Raw genomic sequence first — 20,558 nt, 5'->3', positions numbered from 1 at the left:
ACCTGTAAATAGTATTTGTTCTTGAGATTTGTTCCAAAAGAGAGTTGTGTTTTGTTTATAAGAAAGGATGCAGCTTTGTGATATCCAAAAAACTTATTATGGGGGGGGGGGGGGTGATAATAAAGTGAGGAGGTGGGTCTCATTCTTAAATTTCGATAAAATGGAGGGGGGTCATTATAAAATGATGTTAGAGGTGAAAAATTCGAAAAAGTGCAATTTGACCCCCACCCTACAATTAAGCACAAAAGAGTATAACGAATCATGCTTCTAGCCACAAAAACATATTTTATGGGTTCAATTACGGTTATATAATAAGATTATGACAGATGATTGGCATAAAGAGTCAACTAAATCCCTATAAAATAGTTTTCATCATTCCAATAACCATTTATGGAAGTACATTAGGAAATAAATATTAAATAAACATGAAAGATTTCTCAAAATTTAAATTAACAGGCGTGATAATATTATATTACAAACGTGCAATTTTTTTATCCATCTTCAAGCCACAAAATACCGTTTTTCCTGAATATAAAATTTTGCGCGAAACGAAAGGGCAAGAACAGAACAGAAAAGAAAATTTTCTGCTGGTAATTTCCACTTCTTATAGTTGCCCACATTTTAATACAGAAAGTAAACACGCTGCGCAATTTTCACTAAGTAAATTATTCTCATTGGTTAACTAATTTTCTACCTGTCGTTTCCACACAGAATGCAAAAAAAAAGTTTAACTCGATTCTACTACTTTCTCCTGAACTGAACGGAAAGGAAAACTTACACTCCGGTGATGTAAACATTTTAAGTGTGCTCAGAAGCTGTCTTTGCCTTCCAGTTTCATTCCGCGATAATTTTATTGAAGTGGAAAATAGCCTTAGGGGCTAATCACATGAGGCGAGCCAGCCCGGTTAAGTGGGCTGTCTCGATTAGGCGGGGTGATAATTTCGTGGCTTCGCATGATAAAAACTAAGCCTGGCTAATCAGGTTGAAATTGAGTCACGTGACGCCATATTGATCTTTTAAAAGTTTAGGCATGCGCACGAGCTTTAAAATTGGCCGAGTTAGCCGGGCTGTGGCAATCACATGAGAAATTTCCAGCCCGCCTAACCGAGATCTCGGTTCAACAAAGCGGGATCTCGGCAAACCGGGCTGGCTCGTTTTTCATGTAATCGCAATTCATTTTTCAGCCCCTTAACGTGAAGTTTTATAATTTTCTGTACAAATAAAAGTTAACAAAAAGAACTTTGTTGAAAATAACATCCGTAATATTTAAAATTAAGATATAAAATAAAAAACGAGTTTTTCATATTGCCAGAGTTGCTTAACTGATTCGTATAATTTAAAAAAAAAGATCTTTCTCTAACAAAAAAGGAGTTGTTGTGAATTGTGATAAGCCGTTGGGCGTAGGTCCGTGTTATAACCACATGGATGGCCACGTGTTATTTTTTTATACTGTGCCGTAGCGAGAAACAAGACGTGAGTTTGTAGTGGCGTTCTGTACTATATACTACTAGTATATAATTGCAACTACTTGCCGCCCTTATTTACCGTGATACGACAGTTGTTATTTCAAAGCTGATACATATGCACCTTTTATTTTCCAAAGCGATGATTAGCCCCAACACCAACCTTGACCCCAGGGCTGGTTCTCTTTTTACAAACAATGAAAGGATACTCAGTGCGTTTTATCTGATGACGTGTGCACATTCTACCTCTGCAAGCTTCTATGCTAGGTTTAAATTTGGAATTTACATGCACATTCTATTTTGTTTCTAGTGGATTTTACTTTCTGTGAACGAGCTCATAAACCTTTGTTGCTGCAAAGCTAAATGGACGTTTGTCATGGTGGGTGGGTGGTTTCGTGAAGAACGCCGGGAGCAACTGTAGAATTTGTGCAGAAAATCTTGGTTATCATATAAAGCTGCAAATGCAACCACGCACTTCTAGCTACACACAAAGAATGAGAATTTCCAAGTGGACTCAGTGAGTAAGTGCGTAACTGTGTTGCACTTTATATTTTATTAATTTTTTTCGTGTACATTTTCTGAAGTTTAGCCGAACGTCAATTGGACGTTTGGAAAAATGCGAGTGCTCTCTCTTTCCAAAACTAAACTTACACATTCTTTTTGCACAGCTGAATTTCTGGGGTGACTATATTACAGGACTTTACGGAACTTTACATAAAGAAAAACAATTAAAATACTGCAGCTACTTACATTACATAGACATATAGCTAGCTACCTCCAGGGTGTAGCCTTTTTAAGCAGTGTTCAAATGATAAGTCCAGCATGGAAATTGATCTAGCTAGCTATTAACATTTTCAACAAAGTGTTTTTCACAGCTATGTAATGCAAGAATGTATAAAGTTGTCATCATTAAAAGATTCTTCCAGACCACTGTCATCATCGCATCAGTGTCAGTTACACAGTGATACTTACTCAAACCTTTCTATGGTCGCCGCCATGAGTTTGATTGCCCAAACCTGGCTTTTAAGTACAGCTTCACAATTAAATTTTTCTTAGGTTCTATTCGTTTAATTTAAAGTTTGTGCTACTTAGAAGCTGTAGTACAACTTAAGTAGTTTGTTTACACGAAATCAAGTAGCACAGCACGAAACGCAAGATTTCGCTCAGCAAAAAAATCTTTTTATTCACGCCTGGCGGACTAAGATTAAGAATAAATTTATGTGAAAAACTTTTATTTGTCGTGGTTGTTTGCGATTTCCAACAGTCGGTCTGCGAAAAGGGTACTAAAATCAGTACGTAGATTTCTAAAACGAATGTCTTTCTTGTTCTTTGTTCTTCTTCTGATTTAACTAGCACATATATAAAATATATAATAAAATTTAACTTCAACAGTCTTATGTTCAGATACAGGAATTTAGATAAACTTTTTTGTTTATCTTTTTGTTTATTTAAGTCAGTTCAAATTTTCAGAGAGTAAACAATGATAAGAGCGTTCAAATTTTACAGGCCGTTTGTGTCAAGTACTTTAGTTCGTTTTTTTGTCACCTTGTGATTACTCTCGTGGCCTTCAACACCACAATAAAAAAATCCAGAATTCAATTCCCACTTTCTTATTTGCTAGAAACTCGCAAAATTAAATTTCGACAATGACTAACCAACATCATAACATGGTGGTACGACATATTGTAGTGACAAAATGACACCATATAATAAATATGATATCATATAAGGTGATACGACATCATATAATAAATATGACATCATATAATAGATATGACATCATATAAGGGATACGACATTGTATAAAATATGACATTAATAGTAATATACCATTATATAAGATATATGACATGAAGGTATCTATGACATCAAATAAGTTATATGACATAGAAGGTAATTATATGACATCATATAAGGTAATATGACATAGAAGGTAATTATATGACATCATATAGAGTAATATGACACCATATAAGGTTATATGACATCATATAAGTTATATGACATAGAAGGTAATTATATGACATCATATAGGGTAATATGACACCATATAAGGTTATATGACATCATATAAGTTATATGACATAGAAGGTAATTATATGACATCATATAGGGTAATATGACACCATATAAGGTTATATGACATCATATAAGTTATATGACATAGAAGGTAATTATATGACATCATATAGGGTAATATGACACCATATAAGGTTATATGACATCATATAAGTTATATGACATAGAAGGTAATTATATGACATCATATAAGGTTATATGACATCATATAAGATACCTTACGGGGAGATAAAAAGGTTCGCACTTTTGCGTTTTTTGGCAATTTTCGCGAAAGTAAGTACCCGCGAAAAAGACTGACATGCGGATTCGCGAAAGTTTATCACACGCTAATTAGCCAAGCAAGCCGATTCGCGAAATTTAAATTAAAGAAGAAAACTTAATGTTTTTTCACGCATTTTTCTTTTGATGTTTTTTCTAATTAAATAATTTTCTAATGAGAAAGCAAAACTTATATTTGATGTAAACAAATCTCTGTTTACATTCGCGAATGTAAATTCCTAAAATTTCGCTTTTTTTCCTCGCAAAACTTTCCCCTCGTATGGTAACCTTGGTATGTCAATAAGCGCTGTTACAAAAATAAAAATAAAATGAAATAAATAAAATAAAAGGATTTACATCCATGTACGTAATTAAGTCAGCCTTCTTCTTCGGTTTCATGACTGGAGCCATCCTTCTCCCCAGATTCCTGTGGTCCCTGTACCGTTATTACGAAGCTAATTAAGAAAGGCAAAATACCTTGGAAAATCTGGGACACTTTGGAAAATTTGTAGTTATTTTGTTTGCTGTAATCTCATTTTAGACTAAATTAGACTTAACGAGAGCTTCGTTTAACTCGAACACTCGTTAAGTCGATTTATTTTTCTTAGTCTCTTGGGAGGTTCGAGTTACTGGGAGATAACCGTACTTCCAATAGATAAGCATGTGCGCGTCTGATTACTCGCTTCTGATTAATCTTATTTTGCTCGTTTAGTGATATGTGGAAACCGTTGTTCATACCGCGTAAGTTTGTTGTATCACAAGATTTTGTTATTATTATTACTATCATATGGAACATATTTCAGCTTCCATGGTTTTTCAGCCTACAACAATTTTTTAAAAAGTATATATGCAAAGTATAATACAGTTTTATGACCACCACCTGTATAAGTTACCTATCTTAGACGACTACATTTGTGTTTCAATGTGTTTTAAGGCCATTTTCTACTCTAAAAGACAAACACCTCCGTAAAGCGACCAGCGACGGCTATTTTTCATTCCCATGCAAGATAATGCCTACGTATTTTTTTCTTTTCAAAAATAGAAAACAAAAGTTTCCTCACTTTTCAACAGCAAAACGAATGCGTAGGAAAGCATTTACATTTGCGTTACAGTTTGCATATGTTGGAGGTCAACTTGTATAATTTCAACAGTTCCTTACATTCAATATGTTGTGATGAAGACCTTATGGGTTTGACTGTAACATTAAAAAATTTATTTAATATTTAAGTAAAATATAACAAAACATGTACAGAAAAAAAATCAAGCGTTGCTTTGTTGTGTCACGTGACTTTGTATATATCAACATTGTGCCGCCATTTTTAGTTTTGAGTTATATACGAAGAAGGGATATAATTGTTGTTCCATTTAGGACTGTTGCTTGAACTTTATAAAAGTTTGGGCAAGCCTGTTACCAAAGAACTCTAAAATAACACAGGACCGTCTTAATGTAACGCTTTACTAATTTTCCGACATATAGCAGAAAAATCACCAAAACTTCATAAAAATCCATTATTTGACAAGGACAAGCGACCCTCAATCGCCTGAAACTGGATGCAACTGTTTCAATCATGCACATATGTGTATAGCATGAGGATGTCTATAGCATGCACCTGTGTGTATAGCATGCAGATGTGTATAACATGCACCTGTGTGTATAGCATGGACCTGTGTGTATAGCATGCAGATGTGTATAGCATGCACCTGTGTGTATAGCATGCAGCTGTCTATAGCATGCACCTGTGTGTATAGCATGCAGCTGTCTATAGCATGCGCCTGTGTGTATAGCATGCACCTGTGTGTATAGTATGCACTTGTGTGCATAGCATGTACATGTCTATAGCATGCTATACACACATGGCTAACTCATCTCATTGTTAGCCCATAGTGAGAACCAAGCTTAAATTATCGATTTAAGAATTTTTCAGTGACCATTCATTACTTCGTCTGTGAGCTAAGATTTTTGTAAATCCGTTTCCTGTTGATGAAATAAGACTCCTTCAATAAGTCGATGGTACTCGAAATTTTCCCCAATTTTAGGAAGGTCTCTTTTTTTTATGTTACAAATATTTTTGGAGTTATCACCCTATGCAGGTAGAATACCACAGAGCTTTGTATTGGCCATAAATTTTGGTCCTGGTATAAAATGAAAAGTTTTTAAAGTTTTTATTGTAAATTTAATGTTTTTTGGTACTGCACAATGCCAGTGTTGATGAAATGAACCTGAAATTGCGTTTAACTATTGAATATATTTTGAGGTAGGCTGAATTTGGATGCCCAAATGCAGTACAAAATACCAGTAGTAGATACCACAAAATATCAGTTATTCGACTTTCTGAAAATCGGGTTTATTTATCTATTTTGACAGTATTAATTTTTGTATGATAGCAACATGAGCGTATTTTACAAGCATCAATTTTCACACAAGTAAAATTTTCTTGAAAAAGTGTGTTTGCGTGTCATTTTAAAGTAATTTTTGTAAGTAATTTTTGTATCCGTAAATGACGTAGTAAGCGCCCGGGGCCCTTTATTCAAAAATTTTATGTTTAGGGGGACGCTTATTCGGCAGGGGCGGTTATTTAAGCAGGAGCGCTTATTAACTTTACGTAAAAAACAAGTAAAATTTGTTATTTCATTTATTTATTTTCACTTTTAACGAACAACAACTAAACAAAAATTTATCTATCTCAATGTTTTCGTCTTCGTCTTCCTGGTCTGAATCGACTGTGAAAAACTCTAGTGTTGCTGTGACAACGTTATTTTCACCTATTTGGAATGGATCAAAATCTTCCTCAGTTAAAATTGAAAGCTGGCTTTTTAAAATGTCCTTTCCCGCTTTACACGGCCCAACCGTGTAAAGCGGGAAAGGTCCTTGAAACAGTGAATATGCGTCTTTAGATCCGTCTGTCACAAGGTTCAGTGAACGACTTGAAAGAAGTTTTGATAGTTTCTGGAGTAGTTTTTTTCCAAGCCTCCAGGATCCATTTTACGACGATTGTACGTCGGGTGGCGGTTTTAAGTTTCCCTCAGTGGTGAGCTTGTTAATTCCTTCTTTCGCTAGCCAATCATCGTATTTTTCTGCTGCATGAGCTTTAAAGGGTTTGTTCCAGCTTACGTCAGGAGCTTGAATATATTTTGTACAGCCGCCTGGTACAATAGATACCTCAATCTTTTTGAAGTGTAGAGAAGATTTTACACTATCCTCGATGTGATATTCATTCATAATCCCAAACAAGAGAGCGACGGGTAAACGAAAAAGCTCCGAGAACTTTATTAACCCATATATTGGTTAGTTAAGTGTTCATCCAGCCGTTTGGTGATGATGCTATATAGCAACTTTTTACCTCTTTATCCATTGCGGCTGTATTACCCTTGCACCTTTAAAAACAGTAAAAGGTGGCAATTTTGTGCCGTCAGCATTTGCTGCAGAGCAAACAGAAACGCGAGATTTCTCATGACCAGTTGTTTTTACGGTCACGGTCTTTTTCCCTAAGCCGTTAGCTGTTGTAGAAGAAACCGTATCTGCCCATACAGGGGTCTCATCCATAGCTATGATATCAGCAGCCTTGTATGGATGTTTCATACACACGTGGCGGACATGTAAAACAAATGCTACCAACTTATCAATAAGTTGATCTGTATCTTTTTGTGCTATTGATGTCTTTCGTCGCAACGACAAACCATATCTTTTTGTAAACCCTCTTAACCAGCCAGAACTTGCCATAAAATTCTTACTTGATTCACCTTCTTTAAACATTTCGTCATACATAAGAGCTGCCTTTTTCATGATAAGTTTTCTTGATACACGAAGACCTTTACTACGTCTTTCAAAATCCACTCAAGAACAGCTTCATCTAGGTTTTCGTTGAAAGGTTTTCTTCCTCCACCCTCGACGCGTTTTCTTTGGCTTCCTTTCGATTTCTTGTTTCTTATAGTGTGTTCAATACTTGCTTTTTTCACGCCATTCACGAATCCTCTTTCTATCAACTTTAAACTTCTTCTTGGCAGTGCGATTACCATTTGTCTCTGTATAAGAAATGGCATCGAGTTTTCCAAGGATAGCTCTTAAACTTTTTCTTCTTTGTGAGAGCTTGACTTAATTTGATCTTCTGCCATGATATAAGCAAAACAAGTGCCAGGAGTGTAAACACTAACTCAAAACAAACTCAAAACACATAAAAACAACACAAAATAAACACAAAACAGTAACCTCTAAAGTTCGAATTTAAAATTTAATACGTTCGAATGGTTTGGTATTTCGAATGTCAAATTTCTTAATTAAACCTGGATGATTAAAAAGGAATAAAAACAAGCAAGATGTCAAGAACAAGTATTATTAACTTTGAAATGTTTTACAAAGTCGAATTTACATGTGCTATAAGGGGGACATCATATCTATAAATCCACCTGGTCTCCTGTAGTTAACGAAAAACTTGTGTGCAAACATGACAATCGAAATAAAGCCCTAGACAAACACGCTGTTGGAGTTTTTAAAGAATGGTGCTCTTGTTGGCCGTGCACCAATCAAACTCTCTCGTCTTATAGACTATTTTATGAAAAAGAAAGACGAAAACTTTGTTTCAGCTGTAGTTGTGGGAGGAAACGGGAAATAGGACTAGTTGTTTCGGCAAAATATTCAGCATACACAGACAATAAGAGGGTAACAAATATCCTCTTAAGCTTGCAGGAATAAAAAAAAAATATATATATAGCCATTTTGAGCTGGTTTTTGAGGAGGGAGACTCGAAGGAAAGACTCGTTAAGATGAAACTTTACTTTTGCTTAGTAAAATACATTTAAACAAAACCTATTGTCGTTTTCATGCCTTGTTCCAAATAAGCACCCCCTTCTGATAGCTGTGTGATGAAATAAGCCCCCCCGCCCCTCTGACTACAGGATGGGGGGCGGTTATTAAAGCAGGGGCGCTTATTTAAAAAAATGTCTCTTAGGGGGGGGGGCATATTCCGGCAGGGGGCGCTTGTACTAAATCTTGCACACTAACAACACTTGTCAGCTGATTAAGAACAAAGTAGGGGTCTAGAATTACTAGGAAAAGATTGCTTCGGAACAATCCTTTTTACTATCACTTCAACTGCTAAACATTTATTTTCCTAAAATCCTAAAAAGCATTCTTCCCTGACAATATATATGAGTTGAGTTTTCTCGTTCTAATCGTATTTCACATTTTTTTTTGTTAAAACACAAATAAGAAACAACAAAATTTTTGAGCGTTTTTGAGCTTTAAGGTTTTAATTGTTTTTAAAAAATTATGACGTCACGCCATAGTTTTTGTGAATTCTCTCAGTTTTCCAAGAACATCACCTTGCGAAAATTTATGTTCCCAAAATTTTGCGAATTTTCTATGCTAGTAAAAGTGCGTTGTTTTTTTATCAGTCCCAAAGTGCCGAAATCTTGAGAAAATTGAGGTCGAAAAAAATATTTTGGCAGACGAAGTTAGACGAAGCCAGGGTTGTCAGGAAGGTGGGAAGTTTTCAGAATAATGTCAAAATGTCAGGGAAAAGAATTATAGTTTTAATGTAAATAAATTAGAAGTTGAGATCAGTTCATCCTTGGCTTCATCAGTGTCATAGGAAGAAATTTGTTTTAGGGATAGTTAAATTTATTGTCTTCTTGAGGGCAAATCCTGGATTAGCCAGAGGAAAGATTTTTAAAATCACACTTCTAACTGCTAGAAAATAACATTAGTCAATTAAATTGGTGCAGCCAGAGGAAAGATTTTTAAGAAAATTAACACATTTTTTAAAATTAACACCTCTAATAGAGAAAACATTGGTCAGTAATATCAGTCAAACGGATTGGCTAAAGGGACGAGGAAAAAATGTTATTTTTCTATTTTCCTTTTTTAAAAACATCAATAATTAAAAATTGTTTGGGGGAAAACTTTTTTTTACAATGTGTTCTACCTTAAAAACCTTGTATCCATTTTACCTTTGTTGTAGTGTAATCCAACCTTTTACAACACCTGTCAACATTTTCTGTCAAAAAATTTCCAGAAATGTTTTGGTTAAAATAGTGTCACGAAAATAAAGATCTTAGCATAAATATTTACCCTAAGAAATTTCTGGCAAAAAATGGAAAATAAAATTTCGAATTTGGCAATTTGATATCGTGTTATGAGACTAGCATCCAATGTACACGACAGATCTGCTTCTTCTTTACACTACTAAAATTTGTTTACCGAAATTTTCAGTACTCTGAAATTATTTGAACAAGAAACCAATTTTTATCCAAAACAAATAAAGACCACATCTTTTCCCTTTCATTGTAACATCTGCCCCAGTCCAGTGTTGATCAAATGATCTTTATAGGCTTTACATCGTTTTTATGGTTTAATAATTTTATGTTAGATACACGAACTGTTTCAGCGTGCAATTGCTCGTTTTTGCTTGCGGAATTTTTTTGGAATTTTTTGTCACTGGTTATGCTTGTTTTGGCTTGTCACACAACACGTTTTTTGTTTTGTGCTTGTATTCTTTAACAACAATTTTTTTATTAAGAAATACTTGCAAATAAATTTTTGTCAAAATGTTTTCCCCTTTAAAGAAATAATAAATAAAAAAAACGAATTAAACTTTTTTTTCGTCGAACAAAATGTTGGACATAAAGTGTCAAACATTTTTTGTTCAAGTGACGAAATTTCGTCCGACGAATATTTTTGTCCAAAACAGATTTAATTCATAAGATGTCGTTAATAAATAAAACGTTTCGGACAATTGTCTTTACGGTTTATGACTTTAACACTGTCAACACGAATATGCAACTGACGATGTAGATATATGAATTTGTTTGTTCACTATATGATAAATAATAAAAACTGAGACAAAGTGAGATACATGTCTGTTCCTCCTCAATTTGTTTTCTTTTCTTGTTTAAGTGGTTAGAAATCAACGTAATCCCTGATCGTATGACCATAAAACAACCAAGCACATCCACATTATACGTCTACGCATGTCATGAAAATCCACTATGACTTTCCTCATAAATCATCACCTAACCGATTTCGAGAATAGTTTTCAGAGAGTTTAGATTTGTGGTATTACCCGTAGAAACGTATGTTAGCTGATAAGCCACTCGTATTTATAGGACTTAGACGCACTCCAACATGACCGATTGTAAGATACTTTTTGAAACTTTTCTCAATATTTGGCTACACCCACAAATTCATACAAAGCCTTCTAAATGATATTGATACTACCGATAATCATGAAAATGCTTTTATTTTAACACCAGTTTATTAGCTATTTCTTAAGATTGTTGAATGAAACTTCACTTTTAATAATCTTGGTAACCAAATATGATAAAATATTTGAAATTATTCATCTTAGTGACAATACCATAGATTACATTAGGTATATCTACTAAATTTCCGAAAACGTAGACCCGAACATGATTTCTAAGTTAACTGGCTTGTTTTTGAACAAGTTCTTGACAGTTTAATTTTGCATCATTTCAACAAAAATAATTCTGAGTTCAAGGCAAAGTTGTTTCAAGATAATATAAATACTTTTTGATCTTGTAGACGAGTTCTTGATACTATGACCCAGTCTCCCTCACGCACCATTAAATAAACGCCAAATGACGTGAGTGCGGTTCTTCAAGCCTGCCTTTAGTTGAATAAAGAAAGTTTTGTAAACATCCTTCTTCTTATAATCTCTTATAACTCAGACAACACAGCAGTGACATTGAAATTTAACTTTGATTCAACAAAAATGACAAATCGTGTCTGAAAGCATATTTTTAATCTTGTATGGAGCCAAGGAAAGACACTTAAGTGAACGGGATTTTGGCACTGTTGTTAGTATGAAAACGAAAATTTTTGCATTCTATTCTTTATTTTGCACATAAATTCCCTTACTCTTTTCGATTTTTATTAAATTTAAAACATACAAAGACTTTGGGGTCTAACGTCTATACTCGAAGAAACGTAATATGTAGCACCCTTTCTGTCAAAACGTAAAAGTCATGTTGTGTCCACATGGCTATTTTATATTAGGAGGATGGAAATTTTAAAACAGCTTTTATGGTATATGGCAGCGATAATTGTGTTTAATATTTAAACGGATGACTTGATGTCTTGTATCAGCAGGGTGCCTCAGTATTTGTCGTGCGTTAACAGTCCTCGAGTTCATCACTGGTATATCAATATTTTTTTTAATTAAAATTCTTGTTCTATTCAGTGCTATTTTATGTATACAATCATACCACTTATCGTTCCTGCTGATATATCAACTTAACCGCCACTTCAATTGATAAGAGGGTTTATTCCGTTTCCAGAGCATTTCACTTGCGCCTTCTCTGGTGGCAACACCAGGGAAGTATCAACTAAAGAGATATATGACTCACTTTAAATATTATTAAGTGACGATATAGAGTGTCAATTGATTTAAATATTGTACACTAAGATGCGATTTAGATCAAGAACGAATAGCATTTACCCCCTGATTTCTCTTGAGCATTTAGTGATTGTGTTGAATAACGAGAGAGACAGACACTTTATGTGCAACAGTGTAATGTATTCACTGTCTCAAGTTATTTTCGTTTCTCACGCGAAAACATCTGCCCAAGTAAATAATGTTGAGAGAGAAATTGAAACAATACCAATCGCCTTTTCGAGAATAATAGGATGTCAGCGTGAACCAATAACAGAGCTGATATGAACCTCATCTACCAATAGGACACGCAAATCGAGAGGAGGTCGTGGTCTGCTTGATGTCACGTGGTTTTGAACACTTGTAATCTGATTCCATTCCATATGTAAACCGGTCGCGGTGATTGAAACAGTAAAATGTGTCAACTCTATTGGCTTCTTATCGTAGCTAGCTTGATTGATGAATTAACTTTTAGACTTTTTAAAGAAGGTGATGGAAGTAAATGAAATTTTGTTTGCTTTTCCACATCCAGTAAGAAAGGTTACAAATACTTTTTATTAATGTTAGTTATAGATTTTTTGTTCGTGTTTTTTTTTGGTTATAGAAGTGAGACGTTTTCAAATAATATTTAGAGAGGGAGAGAGAGAAAGAAGAATTTCTACTATGTCAATATATTTGCGAATTTTTATGATTAGTCCCACCTTTTATTAGATCAGTCATCAATTTTAATTCTTTAAGGTCCTTTCTATTAGTAAGTACTTTTTTTAATTGTCATAACCCCCTGGCTACAGCATCATTAAATTAAACCTTCGTACTGAAATTGACATCACACAGATGTGTTACGTGCATGACTTTCTCAAAGTAGCATGCGGATGCGTTGAAGTTTGTTAGCATACCAAAGATAAATATGTCAAGGCATGTCAGTGTTGAGCAAGTCGTTGATGTATCTTGTGTAATGTCGTGCGGTTGACAACGGTAGTACAGACCTACTTAAAATTCTATTGTTGTCGATATGAAGTATTCCTGTTTGCATGCAAGGACGTTCATAAAAAAGACACAACAGCGGATGGATACATCTTTTGCGACCGACATTTTTTAAACATAAGACAGGCTGCACATACGAGTAAAGTCATTCACTGGGATTCATAAAGAGATCTAAGGTAAGGAGAGATAGTTATTACAAAATATAAACAACATTTTTTGTTGCTTTCGATTTTCGCTAGCATTTGTTGTACATACTAGAACAAAGGTTTTTTTGAGAAAACGAAACAATGTTAATCGTTAAGAAGGAGAAAGTTAGGCCCTGAGTAAGAGTTCTTTCAAAACGAAAATAATTCTTCAATATAATATGCGGTACTTTCTTTGACACAACATTGGTAACTTTTCTTTTAACCATAGGTAAGTTTTCTGAGTATCCTGCACGGTTATTATTGATGTTGTATATAAAAGTCTGTAGAAACCAGGTGCAGATGAAGCCATTAGATTAGAAAGCACACAACATCATTATCGTCGGAGGGAAGGAGTGTGTTTCTATTCTTCTATGTTATTCATTACGATGTCGTTCAATAATAAACAATGTTTTATGAGTCGTTTGCTTCGACCAGGGGGGAGGTGGTTTATAATACTTAACAGACGTAATAATGCATAGCATGTGATAAGGTGTTTTGTGAATTTATATCAACAACATAGTTTCGTGACAAGAGCTTTGACAGGAGAAGTTAGTAAGTGGTTTCCTTTTCACTTGCACGTTTGGATTGTCTCTCGTGTTTTTTAGTTATTGTTTTATATATATACTTATTTTTCATATATACTCGTTACTGTAATTTTTTTTCAATTTTTTTTAAAGTTGCTCACTCCCTTAGTTCTTTGTACTGACACTAACAGTCCAGGTGGTCTCTATAATTCTTATAAAATAAAGTGTTATGAATGTATGATGGAGAAATTTAATCCGACTACAAGACCAACCACCTCCTTTACAGTTTTGACCAGAAAAAGTTATGATAGGTCAAAAGTTAAGTTTCGTCAGATGTGTCACAAATCATCACTGTCTTATTGATTGACAAGGGGACACCTACATGTGACACTACAAAGTTTATTTATATTCGTTGCTCTTCTCTGTTCAAACAGCAAATAATATTGTCATGCAAGCTTTGACGGTTTATCTTGACCTGCTTAAAGTCGTGTTGTTCCGCACACCTCATCGTTTTGTTGTCGTGAGGAAATCAAGGCGGACATGTGCAGGATAAGCATGTTGAAAGCAGTCACCCTCCTTTTCTCCACCATACAGGAAGAGAATGTTTGTTTTTCCGTTGAAAAACAGAGCAGGTTAAGAACGAATGGTGACGATTGACACAGAGGAGGGGAGTGAAATTCTCTTTCTTGCAATATCGATATTGTGAAAACCAGGATGTTGGTTTTATTATGAACCAGACGTTAGCCCGTGAAAGAAATCCACTCTAACTTTCGCTGTTAAAACAGCTTGAAAACTTTGTGCGTGGTTTCTAACACCACCTGGTTTTAGCCGACAAACAGACTAACAGACAACGGTTATTATCATAGGGTTGACTTAACTTGCGCGTTACTAAAACGACTGGAAGTTGAACGACGTTTAAAATCCTCCTCTTATCAAAAGCAATTGAATTTTGTTCAGGGGAGAACAAAGGAAAAGAAATTAGCCACCCCCTGAAGTGAATAAGTGCTACTCAAACATGATGAATAAACTTTATGTGTAAATTGTGAAGTACCTCCCTCTAAATTTTCTCTTTTAATAACACCATAGAAATAGGTGGGCCAGGGAAATTGGGTAGGTTCTTATGAGAAAAAAGAAAGTTTGGCTGAGTGACACATTTACCCGGCAAGGTGTTAATGAGTCATTATGTCACATGTGTTGAATAGTTGTCTGTAATAACAGGAGGTTGGAAACGAAATTGGTTGTTGCGATCTCTTTTTTATAACGATTACATTTTGTCGAATCTCAAAGGGTCGTGATTACAGCTGTTTCGAATTTCGAAAAAGAAATTTAGTTTAATATAAAATCATACATTTAATGAAATTTGACCCTCACCGTTGTTTTTAGACATTCTTATGGCAGTTCAAACCTCCATATTTCTTATAAGCTATAAAAAAGCGTGTATAATATTGAGTAATGTTAGCTTGTTTTTATAAATGCTTTTTTTTAATTTGTGTAATTTGCTTAAAGCAAGGAGGAGGTTCGTTCTCAGTTCGTGCCATTGATAATCTTTGAAAATCCAATGATGTTATCCGTCCTCTTGTATAAAATCTTTCGTTTGGTGGCATGAAAATACATTTGCTTTTCAGATCTGTTTTGGGATTTAAAACGAGTATATGAATATGCTGCTTCCATGACAACCATGGTTATATACCAGCATGCATTTTCTGTTGTATAATCACCCACTTAAGTACCAAACTACTAGTGCTTTTAGCTATTGTACTAATCGGCATAGTTTCTTTAAAACCAACTCTCATCTTACTGTGGAGTTCTCTGGTGTTAATTGGTTCGTGTCTTCAAGCAGCTGCAACGACCTTCGTTCAATACACATCTCAACAAAATGAAAGACCGATGGTAGCCTCATCAATAATTTAAACAGCTCTCTAAAGAATATCGCTAATTTTGAAGCTGTCAATAAATTATTCAAGTCAACACGTTGTCGTGAGTTCGAGTGGCAACTGAAGCGTGCTCTCTTCGATTCACTTCAAACAGGGGGTTGAACGCTAATGAATTATTAAGCATAACTTCTTGAGAGTGTATTGTGAAGAAGAAGAGAGAGAGAAGTTAGTAGCTTTGTATTTTTATTTTTTTTTAAACTACATAAATCTATATTCAACAAACTGCTTGTGTGTATATTAGATAGCGCTTTTTGTAACGGTCCTGTGATCGCATTTTGTGATGTTCTATTTGACATCAACGGCGGAACATTTTTTTTCTTGCTGATCCGAAAGATTAAAGAAAAAGCAATAGCATTTGATGTTTTTCTTCTTAAATCGTATGCGGGTTTTTTATAAGAACACTCAATTTGAAGGAAGCTTTAACATGTTCTCAAATTGTTCTTAATTTTCCTCTTTTTTATTTATTTTTAAAGTTTAAGGCAACACTTCAGTACTTCTTAGTATTGACAAACCTCTGCTCTTAACATGTTCTAAGTCTTGAAACTCCATATGTTCTTGTATAGTTTTTTCTTATAAGTATCAAACACGCCGTACTTTGTTACTTCCGCAACTTCACTATGGCGCTACTCACTTTAGCACAAAACAACCCTGCACATCACGTAACCAAACAGAGGTTACTTAACCAGAGACAAGGTAACTAAGTTGAACCGTACAGCCAACGTCACTTTTCTTTTACTGTTTCGGAGTCTGGATGAGAGGTTACGTTCCCTCTTGATCTAAGTGCAGGAGGGTGCAGGTGTTTTCGAGGAGAGGTTTCGCGCACTCTTCACACTCAATATAAACCTCAAAGAGAAGAAGCAGGTTTTTGAATGTTTTTCAATATAATAAATTATAAAGACTTTGTGTTGCGTCAGAAGAAGAATATTGTTTAATGACTTATTTGTCGCTGATATTGTAGGTTCGTGTATGATTAGGGAGATAAAAAAGTCGTGTAGGTTCGTGTATAATAAGGGAGATAAAAAGTCGACCACTGCTGCGAACAACATTTTAGGTTGGCTGTCGAATGTTACGACATGGTTCAGTGAAGCCTGTTGGTTTATTGAACTGCGCGTGTTCTTCGGCAGCAGGTAGGGGGAAGTTGGTAGTTCTTAGCCTGCCGCTTCTCGCTTGCTTAAATATGCAAAAGTGATTGAATCTTGCCATGCAGAACCGCCAGCGATGGTGTAGAAGAAAAGTTTAAAGAGAATGTAGATGGTGTTGATTATTACGCTGCACTCCTTTCATTTACTTATTTATTCATTGATTTACTTAGTTACTTATTCATTGTAATTATACTTGCTAAAGTATGTATAAGATTGAGTGACATTCGCTTGTTTTTTTATTTATTTATTTTTTTAAATTTGTGTAATTTGTTTAAAGCAAGGTGTAGTTTCGTTCTCAGTTTGTGCCATTGACAATCTTTAAAATTTCAACGATGTTGTTCGTCCTCTTGTATAAAATCTTTCGTTCGATGGCATGAAAATACAATTGCTTTTCAGATCTGCTTTGCGATTCAGAATGAGTATGTAAATATGCTGCTTCCATGACAACCATGATTTATATACCAGCATGCATTTGCTATATACATCTTATATACTTACTAGCATTTTAGTACCTGCTTAGGTACCAAGTTGCTAGTAAGTGTCGGGTTGGTTTGATTTATTTATTTAATAATGCTGAAATCTTTGTTTTTAAGCACCCACTCACCCATCCTGACAAATCTATTACCCACCCATCCACGGTATTCATTGTGTTTATAAAATATGAGAGGACCACAGAGATTTTTACTTGTAATTGACATTGAAAACGATTCAAGAGGTTGAAACCTACGGAAACCTTAATAAAGTGTCTGCTGTTGCGAGGTGTCCGCCACATATCCCAAAACGCTTGTTTGTTTGTTTATTTACTTATTATAATGTAAAAATTGTTTATCTATTTCAGTGTAAGAAATGAATCATCACTCATCACACAATATGGAAACAAGCATGGTGGTATGGCGTAAATGTACGCCCTTCTGTGATAAATCGGTCGAATGTCCTGACCATCATGAGTTATTACAAGCAATCGTTAACTGTACAGATCAACTTGGACATTTATCTAACTTAGATGTGCTGAAAAACAGTATTGAGAAACACAAATCGTTAGGATGGGACAAAAATGATGACATACCAGATCCCGTATCAACTAACCGTTTGCCTCTTATTCATTGGGCAGCTTGTTTGGGAAAGTGTAATGCACTTGAATGGCTGTTAAACAGTGGGTTTGACTCCAAAGTAACTGTTCATGGAATTGGTGAAAATGCGTTGCACAGGACTGTTTTGTATTTGTACAAGTCAAGACCAAAGTTTACGACAAAAGAATTGAAACCAAAGTTTCGCAAAATTTGCGCCTTGTTGCCTAGTCTCATCTCTGTGCCTGATCATATAAATAATGAAACGCCGTTACTACTAGCCGCTACGTTATTAGTTACGTCAGATTCCAGGCTAGTGTTCTTTCAAACGGCCATTGAAGTTATGTCAGCGCAGACACGAGAAATGTCTGAAGCACAAAGTGCTGCGGCACTCGACGCACGAAATAGAGATGGAAATACGTGTTTGCATATCTTAGCTTCTGTTACAGAAAAAATCAAATCTGAGCACGCGTGCATTGCTATAGGAGCTTTGTTAAAGGCTGGAGCAGATAAAACGATTCGAAATATGACTGGTCAGACACCGCTGGACATTGCGATACAAAAGGGTTGCAATAACATTGTGGACGAACTTGTTAAGGTAATTCTAGTGCGACTATTCTTTTTCTGAGGACAAATTTTGTTTTTAAGGTTTGTTGTTTTAAAAACTTTTTGATTATGTCAACATGCTTTTAGATTGTCTATCCAACATCCCATATCGAAGCCACACCCACATCTGCTAACAACGATCCAAGATCATTGATGACGATGGTGGATATACCTTCTCGGTCAAGAGCAAGTCCTTCTTCGAACACCATGGTGAATGTACATCGTCCTTATTACGCATCAAATTCGCCGCGCTCTCCACCGCGTTCTCGCTCCCCACATAGAAATTCCCGTTCATCGGAATCTCCACCGTCCCTACAGTCGAAGTATGAGGATCAAGACTCTATTCCTATTGTGGAACCTGGTGCATTTGTTATCAAGCAAGAAAATGGAGGTCTGAAGAGTGATGCAGTGAGTCATGAATTTTTTGTAATTAACATTTTCTCTCAGTGTTTAAGCAGAATAAAAAAAATAAAGTTTGTTATTCCTGATTGAATTTACTTTCAGGCGGAAAATAATCAAACTGGAATGTATCCTATGAGTCCTGCTTCAATGTCCGACTCAAACTTTGACGGTATGATTATTTTATAACTGTTGAATGACTGAGATTAATACAGATGTTGAGTTTAACTGTGAATCACAGGGTTTTCGGCAACGTTAAGCACAATCTTTTATAGTATATTTAATTCTCCATCCACACTAGACATCTTTACGCTCGTATAAACCCATTTTTTATGCTTATAGAGGCAAAATTCATCAGGGAAAAGTGACAGAATTTTCACAGGGTGACAAAAAGGGTTTTTTCCAGTCCAGTTGCAAATTTTTTAGGTAACTGGTAGTCAACTAGCAATTATTTTTTTAGTTAACTCACCATTGTTATCGCATCTTAAAGAGGCTGGTCTTTTAAACGAAGTATCTGATCTTTTACTAAGAGCGAAGGCTAGAGACGAAGGACAACTTCGAAGGTACCAACAGCAAGCTAAAGGTAGGAAATGACGACATTAAAAAACAACCTCGTTCCAAGACTTATTTTTCTTACATACTATTTCTATTCACATGAAGTAAAATAAAAACTAGATTTTTTTTGCTTTATTTTAGACTTGGATACACAGATAGAATACAAGCTGAAAGAAATCGAGCGAATCAAACAAGAAGTTGAAAGTTTGCGCATTAAGCGAACTCGCTGTGATGATGAGACTGCCAATTTGAGAAAAAGACTTTCCTCCTGCTCAAACGCTATTAAGGAACTCCCCGGAGGAGGACCTTTTTCGAACAATGTTTCTGCTCCGCCGTTGTTAACTTCTAGCAACAATTTATGATGATATAGATGGCTGTTGTATATATTTATGAGCTGTTTAGCTTGCTAGTATTTTAAGCGATATTTATTTTAATTGCTATGATCTGATTAAAGTTGAGAGGAGAGATATTTTCTCACTAACTTTAAAAAACCATTTTGAACTGGCATTCCGGAGAGAGAAAAGCTGCAGTTGATTCTTTTTAATAAATTTAGAAGTATAATCTTTTAAGTGTACACACAGAGTCAACTTTGTACTTGGACCTTTCGTTTAACCTTGCTTGTAGTGCTCAGTTTGATATTTAGTTAACTGGGATTTTAAAAGTCCTGGGTACGAGGTTTATAGCTATTTATATATTTTTAACGTTTTAAAAAGCGACAGATTTTATTCCCTAAATAAACTAATATAGTATAATATCATATATGTGTACAGATATATATAAAGAAAGAGTAGTACTAATTCGTGAATCGTTTTTCCTGGGGCGCTGTTTAATAATCACGCTACGCCCTCGGCGCTACTTCACAAAAATAGCGTCAATTGTTCCCCACAAAGTTTTTTCTGCTTTGTTAGGAAAGCTATATACAGTAACACCTCCCTAAAGCGGACATCCTTTATAGCGGACACTTGTCTACAAAGG

At 35.1% G+C, this 20,558-nt stretch overlaps 1 protein-coding gene across 3 annotated transcripts; it reads left to right on the top strand.

The window, feature by feature from the left end:
- Positions 1-932: 932 nt before the first annotated feature.
- On the top strand, positions 933-20,382 carry LOC130645221 (uncharacterized). 3 transcript variants are annotated; one of them, XM_057451136.1, is made up of 7 exons: positions 933-1,984; positions 4,513-4,541; positions 17,795-18,621; positions 18,717-19,037; positions 19,134-19,200; positions 19,489-19,611; positions 19,725-20,382. In XM_057451136.1, the coding sequence occupies exons 3-7, from the start codon at positions 17,803-17,805 to the stop codon at positions 19,943-19,945; spliced, it is 1,551 nt and encodes a 516-aa protein (XP_057307119.1). In that variant the 5' UTR covers positions 933-1,984; positions 4,513-4,541; positions 17,795-17,802; the 3' UTR covers positions 19,946-20,382. The 3 variants fall into 3 exon arrangements, with proteins under 3 accessions (XP_057307119.1, XP_057307118.1, XP_057307120.1); XM_057451135.1 differs by lacking the exons at positions 933-1,984; positions 4,513-4,541 and adding an exon at positions 13,105-13,347; XM_057451137.1 differs by lacking the exons at positions 933-1,984; positions 4,513-4,541 and adding an exon at positions 13,643-13,908.
- The last annotated feature ends 176 nt before the right edge of the window (positions 20,383-20,558 follow it).

This window comes from Hydractinia symbiolongicarpus, chromosome 5 (genome assembly GCF_029227915.1).
Source record: "Hydractinia symbiolongicarpus strain clone_291-10 chromosome 5, HSymV2.1, whole genome shotgun sequence".
Classification (NCBI taxonomy): Eukaryota; Metazoa; Cnidaria; class Hydrozoa; order Anthoathecata; family Hydractiniidae; genus Hydractinia; species Hydractinia symbiolongicarpus.
The sequence above is the reverse complement of the archived record's forward strand: the minus strand, read 5'-3'. Positions and strand labels throughout refer to the sequence as shown.